General features: G+C 40.7%; 1 protein-coding gene across 4 annotated transcripts in view; it reads left to right on the top strand.

Annotated features, from left to right (window-relative positions):
• Window positions 1–21,469, top strand: part of LOC121963031 (interleukin-1 receptor accessory protein-like 1) — a 335,394-nt gene that overhangs the window by 54,364 nt on the left and 259,561 nt on the right. For 2 of the 4 annotated variants that reach the window (XM_088074548.1, XM_042513395.2), the window contains exons 1-2: window positions 522–993; window positions 17,549–17,642. In XM_088074548.1, the coding sequence (XP_087930674.1) occupies window positions 17,561–17,642 (82 nt within the window). In that variant the 5' untranslated portion in view covers window positions 522–993; window positions 17,549–17,560. Of the gene's footprint in view, window positions 1–521; window positions 994–17,548; window positions 17,643–21,469 lie in introns of those variants that run through there. The other 2 variants (XM_088074547.1, XM_088074546.1) reach the window with 1 other exon arrangement.

Genomic DNA, 21,469 nt, shown 5'->3' with positions numbered 1-21,469 from the left:
TCCACATTACGAGTATATTTCTCGAAACTTGCGCATAATGAGGAGGATTTACCTCATGTGCGTTTTTCTTTTTTGGAGGGGGGGTTGAGTGCGCCACGTGAGGGTGAAGACTCAGGTCTGACTCGGAGCGTTTATATTGGAACCAGTGTCAAGTCACACAGAATGAATAAACGACGCCTCTAATGTGTTTTTCAAAATAAAATAAGTCCAGAGTAACATTTGTATTGAGAACAGCCTTTAATGCCTAAGAGGAATCAAAGAAACCGCTAAAATTGAACCTGTGATATCTGAGCAGATATGGTGAAAATGTGCCAGATTTCTGCAGTTGTTATTATTCATAGTACATTTAAATATGAGCACATTATGTTTTGACAAATTTTGTGCTTTTATTTTGGTGGCGAATCCCCCCTCGTGTCCTTTGCTGTCTTGGTCAGCTTGTGCGCACTTGACGCATCTCGCGTTGACACAACGGCACTCTGAGAACGGGAGGCGGCGGGGGAGAGAGAGAGAGAGAGAGACGGCATCCGTTGTGTCTTTTTCTGCACATCACTTTGGAAATTTGCGCTCGTGTAGTCCTGCTCAGAGCGGTGCTCACCTGCCGGGGCTGTGTGGCTGTGAGCGGCTGAGCAGCTGATTTAATAGGATAATCAGACTAATTGCCTCCTCTGATATTGCCCTTCATTGATTCTGTCGACCATTCTCCTAAGCACTGTCATGATTTTCTTCATTTGCTTCTCTCGTGCTGTTTCAAAGTGACCGGCTGCAGGTGTTTTTGTGCTTCGCTTTGTGCCAGTCAAGGCTGGCAATATGTAATTTTGGGATAGACGCTGCGTTTTCTGGAGAAGTGGACTATTTCAATCTGGGATTCCTTTTATTTTCTTAAACGTTACTGCTTTACTCTCTAGACCTGAACAGATCCTGATACACCGTGATGGTGTGGGGCTATCGGAACTGACGGCAGAGTGTACGCTATCATTTGGAAACTGCTTGTGGGTAAGTTCAATTTCTGTGTCGGTCTTTTACGTTTTCCAAAGTTGGTTAGATTCTTGTGATGCCCACTGTGGATAGTGAAACCATTTTGCAGACACCGGCGATTCATTTGGGTGATGCTTACATTCCATATACACAGATTTGCATCACTTACCGACGTGCTTAAACAAACGGGATTCGTGATCTCCTAATATGCGGCACTTAAATGCGCATTTGGAGTGAAGATGTTTCCCCCTCAGTTACGCATGAATCCGAGTCGCTCTTTTTGCTTTAGTTGCGGTCAGATCCTCCTTCGTGGAAGTGTTCGCGGCTGCAGCACGACAGTGAAGTGGACAGCTGAAGTCTTGTGTTTTCTTTAGTAAAACCTGATTATCCAAGCGCAGCCATGACTGTGTGTCTGTAGATATGAGCTGTTAATTTTACGCAGCATTTTTCCCCGACGTTAATTGTGTAATACTGTGCGCATTTGCATGTCGCTCCGGTGCGTCAGCAATGTGTGTGTTTGTGTATGTGCGCCCGTGGGTAGTGTGCGAGTGCGTGCGTATGTGTGGGTGTATGCGAATTTGTGCACATGTGCGTGTCGCTGTGTGCGCGCACACACAAAGCTCGAGCGTGTGTCATAGGAGGGAGGCGAGAAGAACCTGGGCTTAGTTATTTCAAATTATTTCTGCTGAGTGATTGCCTGGCGAGTCAGCTCTCTGTGCCTCTTCTCAGTATATGCTGGTATGTCCTCTCCTATCCCCTGTTTCCTTTCCCTATTGGACGGATGATGGCCTATGATTGTCCAGATGGATGTTGGAGCTCCACTCTGGCTCAGACCAGACTGGGGTTTGCCAGTTAAACATATTTAGGAATCAGGAAGTGATACTGCTGTAAAGTTAGAGCAGATGCTGGTTTAAAAAATGGGGACAAACACCTCATTCTCCTTCATCATCCATACGGATGAGTAACAGGAGGTACTTTAGCCTTGGAACTTGCATCTTGCCTTTTAATCAAGCAAGGACTGCTGCAGAGATTCTTCTTTACTCATGTCTTTTTGTAAATCTATGAGAAACCGTCACCTCCTCCAAGGCCAAGGCCTAGGCGGTGTAAGCCTTACAGTCATCTCTCACACATTTATCTAATTTTGTCAAATTTGCTCCCCATTTCCATAGCTACAAAATCTACTTTTATTGTTTCAGGCTCTAAGTCATTCCACTCTCAATTTCTTATCGACACTTCCTGCTCTAGGTGATATCGTCTTGTTTTATGATGTTATTTTAATAACATTTTTATTCATTTCCAACATGTGGGGTTAAGCTTTGCCACAGGAGCAACCAGCAGCACATGAATTTATAGGTAAGTGGCAGTGGCCACTTAACGGAAGCCCTGCAGCTACATATTGAGCTGAGTCGAGTGCTCTCACACAGAAATTGATTTAGACAGAGATTATGTCATCCAGCATTGGCACTTTTTTATGCTGGTCAAGTTTACCCAGCGGCATTGTATTCCTCCTCTGCTCACTGATGAATTAAATGAAGGTTTAAAGGGCATGTTAATGCACCAATAAAGTCATTTTCCCATTGGCGGGTACATTTAAAGTATAATGTTCATCAGCGTTAAAAAGCATTTTAACTCTGACAGCACATTTGAAAACTCCCCTTCCTTAATAAACCTTATAGCTGAATTTCAAAGCGCGAACATCAAAGATGCACAGACAGTTTTAACTCGGTCCAGCGAGTTACTTCTTGGTGGTGTTTATTACATCATGTTCGATTTGACAGTTTCTGTTTTTTTTCACCTAAAAATTGACATTTAATTTTCTTCTATTTCATGAGGAAAACCCCACTGGTCTTGAGCGAATTCTGCTATCCATGTACTCAGAACAGAACAGAAAGAAAAAAATTACCTCCGACACCGAAAAGTGCAGTCGAATGATCATTTAATTCCATGTTGGAACCTGGCCCAAGTTTGCCGAAATAACACACGTGACATCCTAGCAACATGGCGGCGCACACCATAAACCAAGCAGAATGACCTTTTCATCATCTTGTTTCACTTTAAGAATTGTTTTGTGAAGTGATTGTGCTGTGAAACATGTTGTAACAATGTTGTAGCTGCCATTTCCATTCAGTTGAATTTTGCTTTATGGAAGTCTTGCAAATGAATGCAAATCTCCATCTTCATCCACACAAAATGAATGCACATCAACTAGATGCTATCCGGCTGTTATGGTTCACACTTTAATACTCGGCACCCCTTTACAAATTTTCTCTTTGCTAATGATGCTGTGGTAATTGATGTAGGTCCTCTGTAGATGCTGATGAAGCTTCGAGACTTGTCATGCAAATATCAGTTTGCTGCAGGAGTCTATGTTTTCCTGAGTACATGCACTGGGGCGCGTTTAGATTGGATGTCGGGAATACCAACTGGAAGTTTCAACGTCCCTATTGCAATGGATTGCAGCATTAAATACGCACACCTTCCCAAGCATTTGCAAACAGCCCTTGACCCCGTTCCAGTGCTCTCTCTGGCAGACAGAAGGATCTGAAGGCATCACGAGTCTTTTCCCCTCCTGTCTTGATTGATACTTTTAATTTTCAAGGAGCTGTCAACAAGGCCTATTGGCCTTGGCTTTGCAATCAAGGGGCGGGCAGTCAAAGGCTTTCAAATGAAAGACTTCATTAATATAGTGGAAAATAAGGGTTGTCTTGCTTTGCAATATTGGCTCTGTGTGAGGAGTGTTTGGAGCAATTGATGAGGATTTGTGAGGGGGAATGTTGGAGTGCAAGTTGAGAGGGGCCACCTCAATCATAGTTATTTAATTACATCAATAAGACAAAAGGGGAAATGGAACTACAGAGAGGTGATCCGGACTGTGTGTTTATGTGTGTGTGTGTGTGACCATGTGTGCAAATATCATACTTCAGCTTGAGCACGTTCCATTCTTGCTTGGCACTGCCGTGCAGACGTATTGACTGTTGTGAAGTCTGAGCATTAGAAGCTGTGGTCTACATGCATAACAGAAGCGCACTCAGTTAAATCTTTTGAAAATCCAATTCCCGTGAAGATGAGATTCCTCTTTCCCCATGCCTTGTTCCATTTTCCAATGCAATCATTGGGCATCGATCTGATTCAAAGCTATTTATTTTTGTTGCAGCCATCATGTCGTGAATTGACAAGTATGGTAGATCAGGTAGATTACAATATGTCTGGGCATGTCGCCTCGCCCATAAAAAGAAGAATCACGACTACAGAGGGTGAATACCAAAATTTCAATTTATCTGTACATTTTTCAGGCTTGGGGTACAGCTTACAACTCATTGTTTCAGCTCAGCCAGGTAAGGTGCCAGTTTAGAGTAGGAGACCTCTCTTTAAAGCTGTGGCTTGTAGACGTTTGGCCTTGTGAGCCCTTTACAAAAAGAAGTGTGTAGTAGCAAATGGTTGTTGTTTTTTTCCTCTCAGATGTCTCACATTTGAAGAACTCTATAGAGACCTAAAGAAGTAAAACTGTGCGGTATTCCACTAGAAAAACAAGTTGTTTTTGTGTAGCAGTAATGTGTAGCAGTAATGTCTTATTATTTATCACCATGATAGTATCTACAGAAAACTTGGTATAGTGGTTAATTAATTTGGATCTCTTTAATTCATTTACAAGGGATGGGTGATGTGATCAAGTGCCACAAAATAGTCTACTGTCATATTTTGCCATACCATTTAGATTGACCTAAAATCAGACGTCTCTGTCTGATAGCCGCAACTCTTGTCTTGTCTCAGTCTGGTCTTTTTTCGAAAAAAATGTCTGTATTTAGAGAGAAAGTATGGTCCAAAAAAGGTACCACTGGGCACTGATACCAAATTCCAGGTACCGGAACCACTAGAAGTTGAAATGTGGACGATGCACAATCATACCTATGATAGAGTATATCTATATTGGTCATCCCTAAATTACACCACTAATATGCACCCTGATCTCTCTCTTTTTTTAAGAATTAGATACCACAAAATTTGTAAGTACCTGCCTGGTGGATCTCAGCAAGCTTTCACCTTCGCTTATACACATCAGTCCTTTGCAGATGTCATTATTTATAATTATGTAACAACAGTGCTGGTTATGTCGGGCCAGATCAAGAATTCAACAGAAGAAGTTGGCTTTGTCCTCTGATCTGTTTCTTGCAGAAATGGGAAACTCTTCTTTTGTGTCCCTTTTGGAATACATAGCTGATATGATCACTAGCTGATAGGAGACTAGGCTGGATGAAAAAATAAAAGGCCTTCAAAATTGGGCCCCCATTCACTTTGTGGCCCCTCAGCTCTCCGTGTGTCCTTCCCCGCTGTTATTCAGTCGAGAGGTATCAAAAAGAATGGTCCTCCCTGCAAATCATTTCCATGGGCCTCTATTTTGTGAGACCTTGATCTGAATGCTGTACGGATATGAACAGAGCATCTGCTGCTACGCTAGCATTATTTACTCCCTGCATGTAATGGCATTCACATCCAAACAGAGCAACACTTAATACTACAATAAAAGCATGGTAATGGCATCATTTTCAACTGCCTCTTTACATTGCAAGTCATATGCAAGCTATTCGGTGTCCGTGTCCGTGTGTGTGTGTGTGTGTGTGTGTGTGTGTGTGTCTTTGGAGGGATCAAAGCGTAAAGTTGAGCAGAGTCAAATGCAATTTAAAAGCGCTTTATTTTCCCATTTGTTACAGCAGAAAATAAAAGGAGTCCGGGTCAGCCACAGTGTAGCATGCCCCGGAGCTTAAATGTGGTGCTGGTCAATTGTAACACGGCTAAAATGAAGGAAGAGGCAATGAAATACTCGTGTTGCACTTCCTCTGATGAAACAGCCATCTGAGGCATGATCAATTACCTCAATATACAGTATTTTTCTTTGCTAGGGGCAAGTGACGTTTAAAATGAATGCTTTTTTCCCCCTTTTTAATCAGCAATAGAATGAGAAGCCCATTGCTATAAGCAAGAGGGCGGAATTATCATTTTCATCCTTTCTTTTCAGAGCCACTGTCACTGTGCCATGTCTGGAGGTGATCCTTAGAGGCCCATCCAGCCTGGAAAGATGGAGTTGATGTGTTTTAGATAGCTTTTAGAGAGATGTGGATAGAGGATGGAAATTGCATGCCAGGGGAAGCGAAATGAGCAATTTTTCCTCCCATTTCCCCTCCTCTCTTCATCCGATCTGTGCTTACTCATTCATGAAGGCTTTGTTGTGACATTCCATACATTGGTGTGGAGAAAAAAGTTGCTCAAAAAAAACAGTTTGAGACTATGCAAGCTAATGCATTTGCTGGCTAACTGCATAGCAGAGGAGACACACTTTCTAATATTATCAAAACGTTATCACAGCGACCAATCTTTATGCACATGTGACCCATGCTCTGTTGGCATGGCTGCTGGTGAGATATTCAAGATATTCAGTAGAGCCTTTTACAAGCCCAGTGCAGATGCTGCGGTCTCAGAAAGGCTGTTAAGGTAGGAGGTGAATCAAAATGCCTATAGCGTAACATACTGCTTCAACTAGACTGGAAGTACTGTACATATCCATGAGGACAGACTTATTTGCATACAGTATATGTGTGCATACATGCAGTCCACCCTGAGCCAGGCAGGATCTTAAATAGAAAAACTATGTCAAGGGATTAATAGTGAGTAAAATCAAGGAGCGCTTCATTAGCAGTTCTTTTGTCATTTGTCATTAGCCACTACACTGGAGACCCGGGACAACATGGTATTTACCGCTGATCGTACACATTATATTTCAGCCTGCCTCTGTACGTCAGAACGATTCATGCAGAAGCTGTGTCCAATTTGTTACAATATTCACTTTACCCAATTGTAATTAAAGGGTAAGTTTGGTACTTAATATTCATGCACTGCATTGTGCCCCCCAAATGAAATGACAGCATATATGCCACTTTTGCTGAAATCCTACAGTGCAGTTTTAAATCTTTGCTGGATGAGTAAATTAGCGTCATGTCATAGGACACAAAATGATGGTTCATAAGCATCCAAAATCTTGCTCCTCATTATAGAGTAAACTATTCAGTGTTTAATCAATCATTTGATCCTCCATGGCTGTGCTTTGTGACATAAACAATATATTTAGCCCGTCTGAGTTGTGAATTTAATTGGCTCATGCTGCGTTTTGCTAGATGAGTGTCCAATGCCAAAGCTGAGTTGGGTATTTTGGCAAAAACTTGTAGTTTTGGGAGGGAATTTCATTGAAATCAATAAGGAGGCAATGTGTTTTCATGTACTTCTTTGACTGTCCCCTTTTTTCTAGTATTATGTGAGCTTTGAAATATAAAACCAACATTAATAAATATACACAATGTGACCCAGTTCAGTTACATGCATGGCTGAACACCCTGAGCACCAGCATCATATACTGTATATATTCAAATAGAGCAATTCCAGTAATAATCCAATCCCCAGTTTGGCTAATGGTGGTCATAATTTTATACTGCTAAAACATCCTTTGCGTTCCAACTGAGGGGGTTACTGGTGTGCTTTTTTCCCAGCCAGAGCGCGGCTCTGTTTCCCCACTGCTGGACCAGACCCACAGAGACCGGCTCTCAACAGGGTTCTTGATTTATGGGCCACTTTACAAGAAGGGCCTGGGGACGCAGCACTCCTTGTCCTCCGATATTGAATCTCGGCTGCCTAGCATGGAGATGTGGGTCGTCTGTTATTGTGTGAAAGCTTATTTGCATTGCGCCGTTAAGCTCTCAGTGGTAACTATAGTATGTCTGCTCACCTTAGCACTTTTTGCTTGCAGGGCTGTTTGGTTCAGACATGTAAGGGACAGTTTCACAGGAAAGGTGTGTAGTGAAGACGAATAGCTTTCACAGTGACAGGAGTGTGTGTGTGTGTGTTCTTTTGCAGTGAATATACGTTTTAAAACGTTATCCTCTCCGTATTATGAGGAGACGCATGCTTAGCTTTGATTTAAGTTCACCATGAAAAACCAGACTGACTGCCAAAACACAATATATTGTATATTTCAGTCGAATAATTGGAAAACCAAATGCGGCACATCCATCATTATCCTGGGCATTGTGCATTCATCAATGATGAAAGCTGAAGTACTTTCAAGCAGTGCACAACCTCAACAAACAAAGTCAGATAATTTGACTGTACAATTTCAAGCACATTGTCTGTTATAAGAAAGACTTTGATTATTCTCTCAAAGGCTTTGTTTGTTTTGTTGCTGTTGGCTGGAATGTGCATTTGCTCTGTTTTTGGCTCAAGTTGATTCTTCCTAGTCATTGATTTGATTAAAAAAAATCAGCAAGATAAATGTTTAGCAGCCTTAATGATGATAGTTGCTGTAGGGCAGGCGTTTATTAACTCATGTTAATAATCTGACAATCCTCTTTCATTTCCCTTTAAATCAGCCCATGGTTCTGCTGCTTAGACAGTAGAAGTGATTTGGCAAACGACAAAAAACTGCCAGAGCATTTTTATCATTGAAAAGTGTTTGTTGTTTGTTGTTGTGACTGTTTTTTCAAAGATTATTTTATGGCTTCTATTGCCTTTATTATAGAGCAGCTGGAGAGTACAGCAAAGGGCCATGGGTCGAAACCGAACTCGCTTGAGCTAGGGGTCACTCCTTGTATCTGAAAATTCATTGGTTTTCGTGTAATCCTTAAAAAGCTGCTCTGATTTAGACTTTTCTGCTTCTTTTAAAGGCCAAACCAAAAAAAAGACACATGGGATGGAGCCTTTTCCTCCTTTAATACTGTAAAATATGCAGTGTTCTTTTACTTTCTTAAAGTCAGTGCTCCTTGAAGAACTCCGACTTTGATGCTCTCCAATGAATAGCATTAGCATACTGTAGAGTTAGCTTGAGACTCGTTGGTTCAGCAGCAGATCAGCCTCCGTGTCACAGATTTAAATTTAGGTGTTGAGTAAAAATGTGTGTTAGAGGTTGTGTTTGAGAGAGATAAAGAGAAAAATGCTTCAGCCCGTGAATATCTCATCGCCACTATTGGAAGTCTCTACCTCGGCTTGATGAAATTTCTTTTTTTTTAGCGTCAGGGATGGTTCTCTGAAGTACACCTACTGCTGCTATAGTTAGATGTCGCCAACGTTAGACGCGAGATAACCCTGCAGCATGAGTGTCATTCAGCAGCTACTGTGGCATGCTTCCTCTCGAAGTGAAGCCTTTTTTAAACCTTGAACTCTGACCGTGTTTGAGAGTTTGATTGACACCAGTACAGATCAAGCCTTGGGGGGAAAAAGACATGCGCTTGAGTTTAACAGAAGAAAGTAACTTTGAGAAAGTGCTCCAAGATCTTGCTGCTGCAGGATTAAAGTTGTTGGATGAGCCAGATATTTCCTTTTACCTCAACATCAGTGTACAGTGGCTGTTCTGGTGGTATAAAGGGAGCAGTGGGGCTTAGAAAATGTGACAGAATCTCAGTACTGATATTCTTTGTGATGTAGGAAGTTGATTGCGTGTAACATGTTTACAAGAAAAGTGTTTTGAGGCTGATAGCATCCTTTCAAAAGCACTAAATGATCTGAGATGCAGCTATAGAGCAGAATCGTCAGTATTCATTTAGCAGCGTGTGAATTACCGCTGTGCTAATTCTGCTATAAATCCATATGCATCAGAGTTCATTTAAAACTTTCAGACAGTTTGAATAGCAGCTTTAGTGCTTGCAGCAGCTGTGAGTGAACAAACCCCTCTTTGACAACCCTAATAATAGTTTGTTTTGAAAAATCAACATTTATTAACACTGGGAAATTTGCTGTGTGGATGCTACAAATTGTTTTAATCTTTTAAGCTCCATCAACACATTTTATTACAGATATTACAGAGACAGTCAGCTCATAAAACTCAGATGTTGATCAGTGTGCTGTCGAAATATAGTTTGCATAAGACTCTACAGTTACCAGAATAATCCCCACCTATTTGCGTCTGTGTTTCAGTGCTCTGCTGCTTGGCATGATACTGCCTCTCTCAGTTGCCTTCTCTTCATCCTCTATTCTTCTCCGTTTTCCAGCATTCATTCATCCTCTCCTCCCCTTTCACCTCTTCCTCTCAGTGATTCCAGCAGGCTCTCCCTCAGTCCTCTCAGCCCTGGCCTGGAATATCCAAAGAGAGGGCTCCGTTCATTTAATGTCATCCTTATTTCCCTGACAGCCAGGCAGGATAAAGAATCTAGTTAGCAGGCAGCTCAGGTAATGGGACTAAGAATTGGACGTGACTGCAAAGACAGTTTGTATGAGTGTGCACGGGCCTGTGAGTGCACATTTGTGTGTGCGTGTCCTTAGAATTCATTTAAAGTGGATTTTTCCAAGCTGACTGGTGGCAAACAGCTCCCAAGACCAAAAATAAAGACATATAAATTGTACATTATAAACTGCATCTGCCACACTTCACCCACGGAGAGCAGTTTCTGTCACTTCTTCATGGTTTACTAACTGGTGAAGTCAAATGACAGGCTTTTAGCTCAGGTAGCTGTTGTTTATTTGGTCATTTTTAGAGGTCACCATCCCAGAGTAGATCTATTGAATTAAGATTTAGCAAATGTAAAGCAATTGTTCACAGCAACGATGCAGCACATGCATCCCAGAGGTACAGGGTTTGGTATTAATAGATACTGCACACAATGTAGTCTAACGTTTCTTAAAAAATGTTTCCCAAAGTGACTAGTGTTCGATGAAAAAAAAGTAGTTCAAAGTACTCATTAAAGATGAAATGGTTTCAGGTTATCATTACAGTTTCAAACGTGAATTATAATTCAAACGGTGCTTTGAAAAACCAGGATTTTGTCCATTATCAAGCAAAGTTAGCAACAGTCTCCTAGAAATGTTCTAGAAATTATAGGGGTGTACCCCACAAGTTTCATCATGAATACTATATTATGTCGATTCTTCAGACAGCGATAGGATACTACAGCATATTACCAAACCTGCCGGGATACCATTTTGATTTAGTTTAGTTTAGGGACCCGTGATCAGTATGAGATGGTATCAGTAAATTGTCTTTTTCTTTATAGTTTTCAACTATTTTTATTCATGAAGGCAGGACAAGTATGACATTGTTTAAATACAAAAAAATTTAAGTGTTTTTCCTTCACAATAACCAACATTATTATAACATTTAAAAAAACATAAAGTCTTCTGTATATGACAGTTCATATATATGTAAGTGTTGTATATTTAATTCCGTTTTTGCATCATCGTGGAAGTAAAGGGAGCTGTGACAACTAGGCTACTAAAAGCATCACTAAAAACATCTTATTTTAAAGCAGTGTCCTAGCCTATGGTTTAAATATCACTGGGCGGCATCTCCAGGATTCACAAAATCTAAAATCAAAATCCTGAGACAGTTTCTGAAATGACAAGTCTTCTGTTTTACCCTCACCCCACAGACATTAGAAGTTAGCAACTGAAAAAAAAATTACACGATTGCATAACGTTGCTACACATGGTTTGTGTCTTTCGTTCTTCTCCATTCTTCTGTTGATTGTACTCTTGATGCTTTGTGCCATTTTTACTCTCACTGTTGCCAGGGAAGAAGTGGACTGAGTGCATATTTTTACACAAAGGCAGAAGAAACATTCATCCTAAGACATTCACGGTGTTAAACATGCCTAGAGATGTTGATTGCATTTGAGAAGCGACCTCTTCTTCCTCTCTTTCTCATGCGTGCATGTCAAGAACATGGAGGCTTGTGGTTGCAGGGTTATTAGATAATCCAAAATGGAATAATTCAGTGAGGAGAGCACAGACTCGTGTGGGTGTGTGTGTGCGTCAGCCAAGGGTGTAAGGGCTGGAAAAGTGTTCCTCACAAATAGAAATGTTAATAACTCACCAAGCAGAGTACATATCAATTTTCCGACTGGAGGTAGGAGGAAAGGGCAGAGGGGTGATACGGGGGAGAGGCTGTTGAGGGTGGGGGTAATGACAGAGACGGAGAGGGTACAAGTTCAAGCTGCAACTGAAGCGTTGCTGTTTTAACTAATTTTTTTCAGTTCTTGGGTATGTGATTCAAGGCATGTGACCCATGATGCTACACATATTTAAAGGGACAGTTCACCCCAAAAACAAAAATCCATATTTTCCCTAAACCTGCAGTGTGAATAACCAGTCTAGATTGTTTTGGTCTGTTTTCAGAGTGTTGGAGATATCGGCATTAGAGATGTCTGCCTTGTATCTCCAATATAATGGAACTAAATAGAACTTGGCTTGTGGTGCTTAAAGCGCCAAAAGAAAAAAAATGGAAAACCTAAACAGAAATGTCTGTTTGCAGAAATCCTGACCTGTTTATTCAAGATAATCCACAGACTTTGCTGTAAGCAGATTAATGAACGAACTCGTAGATGCGCACACCCTTCCACGCAGTGATATGGTTGGCATGTGTAGTTCAGTAGAAACAAAATAGTCCCTACCTGAAGTCGGTCATTATCTTGAGTAACCGAGTCATGATTTCTGAAAAGAGACATTGCTGTTCTGTTTTTAAATGTTTTATTTCATGGTACTTCCAGCACCGCAAGCTGAGTGTCATCTAGTTCCATCATATTGAAGAGAAGGCAGACATCTCTACAGCCAATACCTCCAAAACTCGGCAACTCACACCAAAACAATAGCCCTTTTGGTAAGAGGAAGAATATGCATTTTTGATTTGGGGATGAACTATCCCTTTTATAAGGTCAGAATTCGTTAACATCTGGGACGTAGCTGGTGGTTCCAGGACCTTAAAAGAAAACTGCTGCTCCACCGTTTTTTTTAGCACAAAAGCCCAAAAACATTTTAAGCCAGTGATTGAAAACGTCTGGCATTCCACTAACAAAAGTCTGTTAATCTTGTCATTGTTGCCAAGAAAATAGCACCTAATTTCACAACTTTGACAGCCATAAATAGATGTGGAAGAAGCAATAAAAGTAAGCAAAATGTCAAAGTTTTACACCTCAGTTCAATCAAAATTCCAAGGCACAGAACTGAAATGTTTCTAAACAAGCAGGAGAAGTGTAGGCACAAATATGGATTTGTCTGTTATTTCCTCTTGCTGTCACTCCCTGTTGGTATCTGATATGGGGAACATCCTCCAAAGATATGAACAGTCATCCAGAAATATCAGATATGAGCAGTGGTTCAGAATTGAGCAAGAGGGCCTTCAGCGCGAAACAGCCCGAGAAAACGTGTGACAGAGCGACTCGAAAAGAGAGATCCTTATAAATTATCATCTCAGTATCCACCTGGCGAGGGTAAGTAAAGCAGTAAAGCCTCAGTCGTCGATTGCTAGAATTGTTTGTGCGCGACCGTGAGAGGGAGATGCATTCCTCGGGGCAAACTCGGAGCCCCGGGAGTGTTGAGAGAGTGCCCCATTTCTCTTGCTGAACCCTCCTTGAAAGTAATTGAATTTTGGATGAATCCGCTGAGGAGGAAACACTGTCAGGGAGGGGAGAGAGTGAATGCTTGAGGAAAAAAACAATCAAAGAATGAGAGGCAGGTGACAGCACCTTTTGGATGAGCTTTTCTTTAAAGAATGGCACGCTATGAGATGCTTGACAGGATAAGCTTTCATTGTGCGATTTTTAGGGGAGGGCTATTTTTCCCAAGATTTCCTATTTTTTTGGACATCCAGTATCCGTTCATTTGTTGAAGGGGGATAACTCTCCTTGCTTTTTTTCCTGCTCTATTGTGTTCCTGATCATATCTCTGACAGTTAGACAGCTGCACTGAATCTTTCGCTTCTCACTAGCTAATAACCATGTGCCAAGAAGTAAGATGATAGCGACAATAATACATCAACACCCTTTTCGCGATAACTGATAACAAATTGAATGTTTGACCTTGATAAGCCCTCGAGTAGCTCCATTCTTCAAACAGGTGGCCATCTTCTCAAATACACTCCATCAGCATCAGAAGCAGGGAATGGAAGATGAAGCTGGTAGTTGAACTTAACCATAATATTGAGTGTATCAGGGGAAACACTCGCAGTAAAGGAGCACAGTGGTATCATGGCAGTGTTTATTCAAACATTGCTGGTGGCTACAAGCCCGCTCCATCTTGAACAATCAGACCACTTTCCCTTTCTTTTCCTGCCAGCCGACTCCCAGCTGATTAAGAGACCTAGTCATTAATAAAATGAGTTGTTAAAATGAGGATGTATAGAACTGTAGCAGCGCTCCAGCTTGAGCGGAGGTAGTGACACAACGAAGAGAACCACACCAAACAAATGGGAATATGCATCAACAGTTTAATCAAAAATCAACTGGTCAGGCTGTGATGACAACAGCAATGAAGTCGCAGGGGTGAGGGCCTTATCCAGAGCCAAAAAAAAGCTGCTTTAAGTTTAATTGGTGGAAGTGTTTAACATCACAGAGACAGGACTGAAAGCAGCCATCATGGGCACAAAGCGAAAGCATTAAGTGGAGCCCTGAAAGACCCTCAGTGTAAATACTTAGCATATAGACATGCGACGGGCAATCATGTATTACAAAAGCAGGAATACCTGCATCAATACGTGCGTGGCTGTCAGATGAGCTCAACACCTTTTATGCTGGCTTTGATCTCTTCAACAGAGCCAGCCGTTAAATCCTTTCCTCAGAGGACCTGGCACTTGCGTATACAGCGGACATGAGAAAGACCCCGCTTAGGGGGGGATGTGAAGCTTGCCATGTACTAAGAGCATGAGCTCAACATTTAGCTGATGTCTCAACTGACATTTTCAACACATTTCTCTTTCAGCAGTGCCACGCCTGCTTTAAAATACCAATCATTGCCCTACTACCTAAGATATCTGCAGTATCAAGCCTCGACAGTTACCCACCTGTGGCATTCACCCCATCCTTAAGTGCTTTGAGAAGCTAGTTGATAAAGATCCCTCCAGATCTGCAGGATGTCATTTCATATAACAGCAACTTTGTCTGAATGTTGTATGACAAGCTGAGCAGTCTAAGTACTACCTTCTGTTATTGGATTGTGGACCTCATCACCAAAATACTAAGCGTTTGAATTCGCAGACACATCTCCACAAAAAAAAACTACTAAATACAATAACTGTTAGCTCCAGATTCCCTGAAACTCAAAATCTGCTTGTTATCATGTAGCGGATACGTTGCAACTTTACATTTCAACAGTGCTGTGGTTAATTTATGGTTACATTTTGGCACAAAAACATGTTGCATGGTTTTGCACTAGCTTTGCAGTTTTGCATATTAATTCCATGTATTGACTTGCTTTACCAAGTTAACACACACACACACACACACACACACACACACACACACACACATATATATATATATATATATAAACTTGTATTTCACTCATATTGGTACCAGTACCCTATACCTTTCCATTGCCAATGAAAAAAATCACACAAATTGCTAAATTGGATGGGAGAAAAAAAAAAAATCAGTGTCCTTTACAACAGCTTTGTGAAATCTCACTTTTGGAGCCATTTTCCTCTCAACGTCTGCACACAAGCTTAAAGCGAAGCACTATGTCATGTTTTCATGTGCAATTATTTAATATATTTAATCCCATAATCCACAATTTTCGCTCTCGGCACATACACTATGCAGCCATAGTGCATGATCGGTGTACCCAACAGAACATGACTTGCTGTATTTGCTCATCGGTGTAGTCGATATCAACACGAAATTCATTACCCTGCATCGCAAGAGTGTGTTGTTAACCTTTTTCGTGATATTAAGGACTTGCTTTAATGTGTAGCAGGCCGGGATATCACTGTAAGATGGAGGAATACTGAGCAGAATTGGCGATTCAGTCGTTTCCTCTGTGTTGAAACCACAGAAAGACACCACAGCTTTTGTGCTAATGTTGCAGACTTGCACCCAACATGGAAAACTAATTAAAAAGATAAGATTTTTGTGTGGTGGCGTTTAGCTTTTCTGAGGTGGCATTGGTTGCAGAAAGCAAGGGCTGACGACAATAGGCCTTTGACGAGGAGAACACGGCAATGTCGCCGTCTTTGGCTACTGGCCAGTTTCGCATGCCACTGTCAGTGTCCCAAGGGTTATTGTGGCTTTTCAGGGTTTCCCCTCAAAGGCTGTCTGATGCAGCTTTGTGGAATCTATGTGAAGCATCTTTGTCGTGACTGAAATGCCAATGGAAGCACCCTTGTAGCCTGCATGGGTATTTTGTCGAGGCCGTAGCAGAGATGGCACTTTTGCCTGTAGCACAGAGATGAATTATAGCCAAACAAGAAAAAGAATTACACAGTTACAAGAAGGGGTCTAATGAGAAAGTGTATCACTTTGAAATATTGTTAGTTGCTGGCATAATCGGAGTAAATAATGACTAAACACTAAGAACTAAGAACTTTAGGCTAGTCCCATTTTATATTAGACAAAGTTTGACTCCAATGAGCTTTTTATTGTCATAGTTCCGTCTATCCATAATTCTGAGGCGTGCATTATTATTAGATAAAACACATGGTTCTCAAATTGCTGCCTTTTTATTTTTCTCAATGAGTACTCACAGCTAAAACTAATGTCAGCTGTCACTTAGCTTGTGGGGCATCAAAATAATATTACTTCAAAGACTGACAAAGATATTATCAGGACAGATTTGCGATTAAAGCTTGTACTGTGTGTCATTGGCATGGTTATGGTGTCAGCCCAAACAACGACCCCAACCTGTGCTGTAATGAGACATAGCACATCACTTGTTATTTTTAAATAACCGCATGCCTAATCATGAATTGATATTTACCGCCTGACCAATTCTGCAGTTTCCTGACAACATTGTTAAAAACACTGATAAGCCAATATGCTTTTCTTAACATAAACCCATCACAACAACAAGCATTTTTGGGGCTTACTGTTTGAAGGCTCTATGACCAAGATATATGTACTGAGCAGGATACTTTACACAACTGAAAAATAATCTGACTATATTTGAGTGAGAGGCTGGAGCTGTGGAGAAGTGAGGGGTGGATCTGACTGAGAATCTGAGGACACTACTTGTAGAAAGCCTGTCATTCAGCGCCCCCAACCCTCAATTATGCATAACTCTAAGCCTTGATAAATTTAAGTATAAAGAGTTTCAACCAGAAAATTCTTTCTTTTGGTTTCATCCACCATCTCATCCAGCTTTCATGTATGAAAAGCTGTATGTTAACACAGAGATATCCTGATCTACGTGGGGGACCTGATTATGTCATGTCAGTTGGGAGAGAAGTTGGATTAGTGTTGCAGGTAGTTGACAAATCTGCAAAGCCAGGTTCGTCTTGATAGAGATGCATCTTGACATTTGTATCATCAACAGCCTCCCCCTGATTATACAGTGAGTCCCCGAAGAGACACTGGTATAAATAAAGCAGAGGCAGACAAACACTTTGGCGAGCAGAATTTGCACATAGGGGTCTTGTATCTTTTTCCAGCTGACCTTAGGTCTTGTAAAAGTTCTGTAATTATTGGCTCAGAACTTTCATTTTTTTATATTTGAGCTTTGATCGAGCATCTTCTGCCAAAATCATTATCTGTTCTGCTTTTGATGTTTTGGATGGATTCAGTGTACTCACAGCCTGTCTCAGTGCAGAATAATGAATTGAGCTTTTGTTTCCTTGTAGGACTGGTAAAAAATGAAAGCTCCCATTCCTCTTCTGATCCTGCTTCATGCCGTTGTGGTCCATTGCCTGAAAGTGGTGTCGAAGAGAGGCTCAGGTAAGTCTTTTTTTTTTTTTTTTACCACAACTACTGTATCTTCTCCTGTTTTAATGATTGACCATCCTGAAAATCCAGTGTGGAAAAACATCAAATGTTGTCGATTTTAGATCGAGTATCTTATATATTAAACAGCTACATTAGATGGTGCAGCTTTGAATCCATAGAACCTGCTAAGATTTCAAGTTTTTTGTTTTTTGACGGAAAGCACAAATCATGTTTCAGTGAACAGCAGGGGATCACATGGCCTTATGCTGTTGTACTCAGAGACTCCAGCCAGTCATGATGAAAAACTGGCCTGTCCTGTCTTTTAACAGCTTGATTTCTGAATCCACAAACGCTGTTATTCAATTTGAGCCTCTGTGAGTGATGATGGAATATTCTGTCATTGATATTTGCAGATCAATTGCATGAGATAATCTTGTTTGATCTTTTGTTGTTGAAGATAATAAGAAACAGAGCAGTTTATTGTAGAAAAGTTTGCAACATAATGAGAGATCGCATAAACTTTCTGCACTTCAGTTATAATGCTCATACTCGGATCGTCTTTTAGTGAAGTTGGTGCTCCAATTAATGTTTTGTCCTCTGTTACTGTAGCTAAAATCAGATTTTTAACAGTGCACACTGGAGTTAATTATGTTCTGGTTCTGGCTTTGTTTTTCGTTATTGTGTTTCCAAGCTCTTTGATGCAATTAATTGTTCCCACCCCAACTCAGTATTACCAAACATAGCCAGCAGATGCAGTGAACAGTAGTCAGTTCAGCAGTGTTGTGGTACTGCAGAAAGGAGGTGAGCCAGTGTTCTTGGCTTAGTGACGTGTGTTAACACTTGCTGGTTCCAGGAAGCCACTTTGCATCTTGAGATGCAGCTGTGGCCTTTGTGCAAATATCCAAGTATTTGCATGGTTGTGGCACTAACACTGCATGCCTCCCCAGATTCAGAAACAATTACTTTCTACAAACGGGCGGATACAAACTAGAGGAACAGCCCACATTTGCGGACATGAAAAATAAAGGAAGTCTTTTGCAGTGCTTTTTTTCCTATCCAGAGGCTGCTTGCGTCTGGGTTTTTACCCATGCATATTAGACACAGGTGCAGGAATGGCCCAAGGCTCATCAAAGGGTTTTCTGCTTTTCCAGCAGAAGTCCCTATGGGCTATCTCATCGGATGCTTCACGAGCCATTGCCTGGGGCAAGGATTTGAAACGTGTCCACTGATAAATGAACGCTCCATCCGAGCCAGACCTCCGTCCTTTGTTCCTTCTCTTTTAGCTTGTATGGCTTTATTAGGAGCCATGCTGGTTGCAAGTTAAAGCACCACTGTAAAAGGGATTCTGGGCAATGAAAGCCAGTTTGAAACTGCATCACTTTCATTTTTATGGAGTGGAAAGAAAAAGCAGGGGCTGGAAGGTGAACATCTCGGTGTCATAGCAGGTATATTTTTCAAAGAAATGTTTTCCAGGGTGTAGGGTTCCATTGTGTATGAGATGTCATAGTGCTCCTGGAAATTGGATAAAATTAGGCTCATAGTCTCATTTCAAAACCTCTGCTAGTATATGGCTTTCTCTGATCACCTGGCATGGCTTACATGAGATATACTCCACTGTGAATGGCCACTTTAAAGGCAACCCACAATGCTTTTCCTTATTTTCTGTCATTTTTTATAATGTTAAATCACAGATGTTCACATTGAATTTGGCTTAAGTTTCAAATAACAAGGTAAACATATGTAGAAGTATTTTGCGAGAAAAAACTCAGGCTCCAGAGTGTTCGGAATACTCTGTTTCCAACATTTCTTATACTTTCAATGCAAGCTGATGTCAATTCATGACAGATTCCTTGATACGGTCATCTGTTCCAAACATGCCACCACAAGTGTTTACATTACGTACACTGCTACATGTAACATGTAGTCTTGTAGCTTGGATGGTGATTTTTTTTATGGTAGAAAGTACCATTTTGCTCTGTTACCGTCATTACCCAGCCTCAAGTTCACTGCTGAATGTAGTTTAATGCTGACATCGGGGAAATATGCAATATTGGTTGCCAATGTTGATTTTTTTTTTCTCGATTTCGGATCATATTCCTGCTTGAACATATCCAGTTGTGAAGATTTTGGTTAAGGAACTTTAATTGGTAATTTTTAATGATAAAGAGTGCCACTATATTTCGGTTGCTGGAATCACCTGTACTGTTTGTATTTTTCCAATCAGAAACCAAATGCTTTAATTCTCACTTTTTATCTGTAATATCTTCAGGGGAAATATAGGACTTCAGTTGAAATTCATCTAACAAATTACTGATTAAATCTCTAATAAGACAACCTTAGCTGCTCTAGACTCTGTAAGCATGTAGTGTTTTTCAAACATACCTACCTACGTGAAAAGAAATTCACTGTAGACAATCAAACCTGTAAGTTTCAGCCCATTAAAGGGAATGCAGTGGCTTGATTGACTCCCTCAGGAACAAAGAATCCACTATCTCACTTGCTTTCCCTTTCACTGGGCTCAGACTCACACACAAACACACACATCAACTTGCCTGCACATTGCTGCATGTGAACCGCTGTTATCTGTAGATGATTAAATTCAAAACACCCGTCTTTGAGTAATGCTTTGTCTGCATTTGTAGTCGGGGTGGAACAGTGCATGCAACATACAATGCATATCTGCCATACTAATCCTCTGCATGCATAAGTAGGAGAATGTATCCATTTGTCCTCCACTGTGGTTCCTTTTTGTTAGAATGCTGATATTGCCTGAATGGTTGGGCGAACAGAATAATTATGTATGTTTTTGCTTAATACAGCACATCAAGTCGGATGCTGAAGTAAAACTTCACTTTTGGATGCTGTTACATTGCTGTATATTCTCAGTCAGTGATGTTCAACTCATTTGAGGAGTTATTTTGTGTTTTGAATCCATGTCATTTATCCATTGTGAAGCATCTTGTGGCTGCATTGCATCCTGGTTTATTAAGGCTATTTTAATTCTTGAAGTAGAACTGTTGGAGATGCACGATAATATCAGCACGTCATCAGTATATCAGATATTTGCTTTGAAATTAAACATCAAAATCAGCCAACATGCTGATTTCGGCTTGTTATACTCCTTGGTATGACAAGTTCCTTGGATGAAGTATTTTTCCTATTTTGCATAATTAATAAATATGACCTGCAGTGGAAAGCATTTTATCTTATGTCACCATCTGCTGGTGGGCCGTCACAATAAGAGTATGCATAATATGATGTTAATTTCACTACATAAGATACTTGATTATCACAAAAAAGAAATGGGGAAAATAATGGACATATGTTTTTTGTATCGGATGTCGGACAAATATTTTGTTATATTTCGACATATCAGGTATTTGCAAAAAAAAATACAATATTGTGTATCCCTAGGAACTATTTGTGCGATTGCTATGCGCAATAATGTCACAACATGAACCCATGAAATTCAAAGATCAGTACATATCTTTGTTTACTATTTACTGCAGAGGCTTGAAATCCCAGTCGCTTGTAAATCAGTGTTTGTACTTGTTTGCGATAAGATTGCACATTGCAGTTGAACAGATTGTGTGATGGCTGAGGTCTAGAGATTAGAGAAGTGGGCTTGTTGCATTCCCATCAGGGAAATCTGCATGGGAAACGTGACACTGTCAAATTGGCCCTCAGCAAGACAGTTAACAATTATTTGTTTTGGCTATAGAGCAACACTAGAGCCTTTTGATTGTGCACATCCTTTGTTTTAAACAAGAAACCACATTTTTTTAGGTGCTTAAGTCTGCACTTTTTGAAATTTCTCCCTTTTTTCAACACAGCAATAT

The sequence above is a fragment of the Plectropomus leopardus genome, chromosome 24, assembly GCF_026936395.1.
Source record: "Plectropomus leopardus strain MGB_pleo_1.0 chromosome 24, ASM2693639v1, whole genome shotgun sequence".
Lineage (NCBI taxonomy): Eukaryota > Metazoa > Chordata > Actinopteri > Perciformes > Serranidae > Plectropomus > Plectropomus leopardus.
Note: the sequence above shows the minus strand (reverse complement) of the source record. Positions and strands in the feature narration are given on the sequence as shown.